The sequence below is a fragment of the Penaeus monodon genome, chromosome 32, assembly GCF_015228065.2.
Source record: "Penaeus monodon isolate SGIC_2016 chromosome 32, NSTDA_Pmon_1, whole genome shotgun sequence".
Lineage (NCBI taxonomy): Eukaryota > Metazoa > Arthropoda > Malacostraca > Decapoda > Penaeidae > Penaeus > Penaeus monodon.
The window spans coordinates 12,950,372-12,950,737 of record NC_051417.1 but is presented as its reverse complement, the minus strand read 5'-3'; the positions used below and the strand labels follow the sequence as shown (position 1 = coordinate 12,950,737).

Genomic DNA, 366 nt, shown 5'->3' with positions numbered 1-366 from the left:
TCTACTCTCACATCCTACCAGCCCATCAAAAACTCTCCGACACTCTACCCCCACCAACATCTTAACAATAAGACTCTTTCCTTAGACAAAATGACCGTGAAATTCAGTGAGGGCTCCCGGGCTTACCTAAATCTTGCAGCAAGATCTGATACGTCTTCATCTCCCCTGAGTGTCGCTGCTTGACTCCCGACGGCCGCCAGCGAGATTAGGACGGCGAGGACGACGCGGGAGAAGTGATGCTGAGGAGGCTGCATGCTGATCTGCGGGAGATGAAGGAGAGAGAGCGGAGATGAGATGGTGCGGTAAAAAGGGGGCGAGAGACTGAGACTGGAATGAATATTAAACAGGAGAATGATGTGTCGATTC

General features: G+C 51.4%; 1 protein-coding gene across 1 annotated transcript in view; it reads right to left on the bottom strand.

Moving 5' to 3' along the window:
• Positions 1 to 366, bottom strand: part of LOC119593504 — a gene marked incomplete in the record, with an annotated part of 62,412 nt that overhangs the window by 17,309 nt on the left and 44,737 nt on the right. The window contains 1 exon segment of the mRNA XM_037942456.1: positions 127 to 260. Within this exon segment, the coding sequence (XP_037798384.1) occupies positions 127 to 254 (128 nt within the window).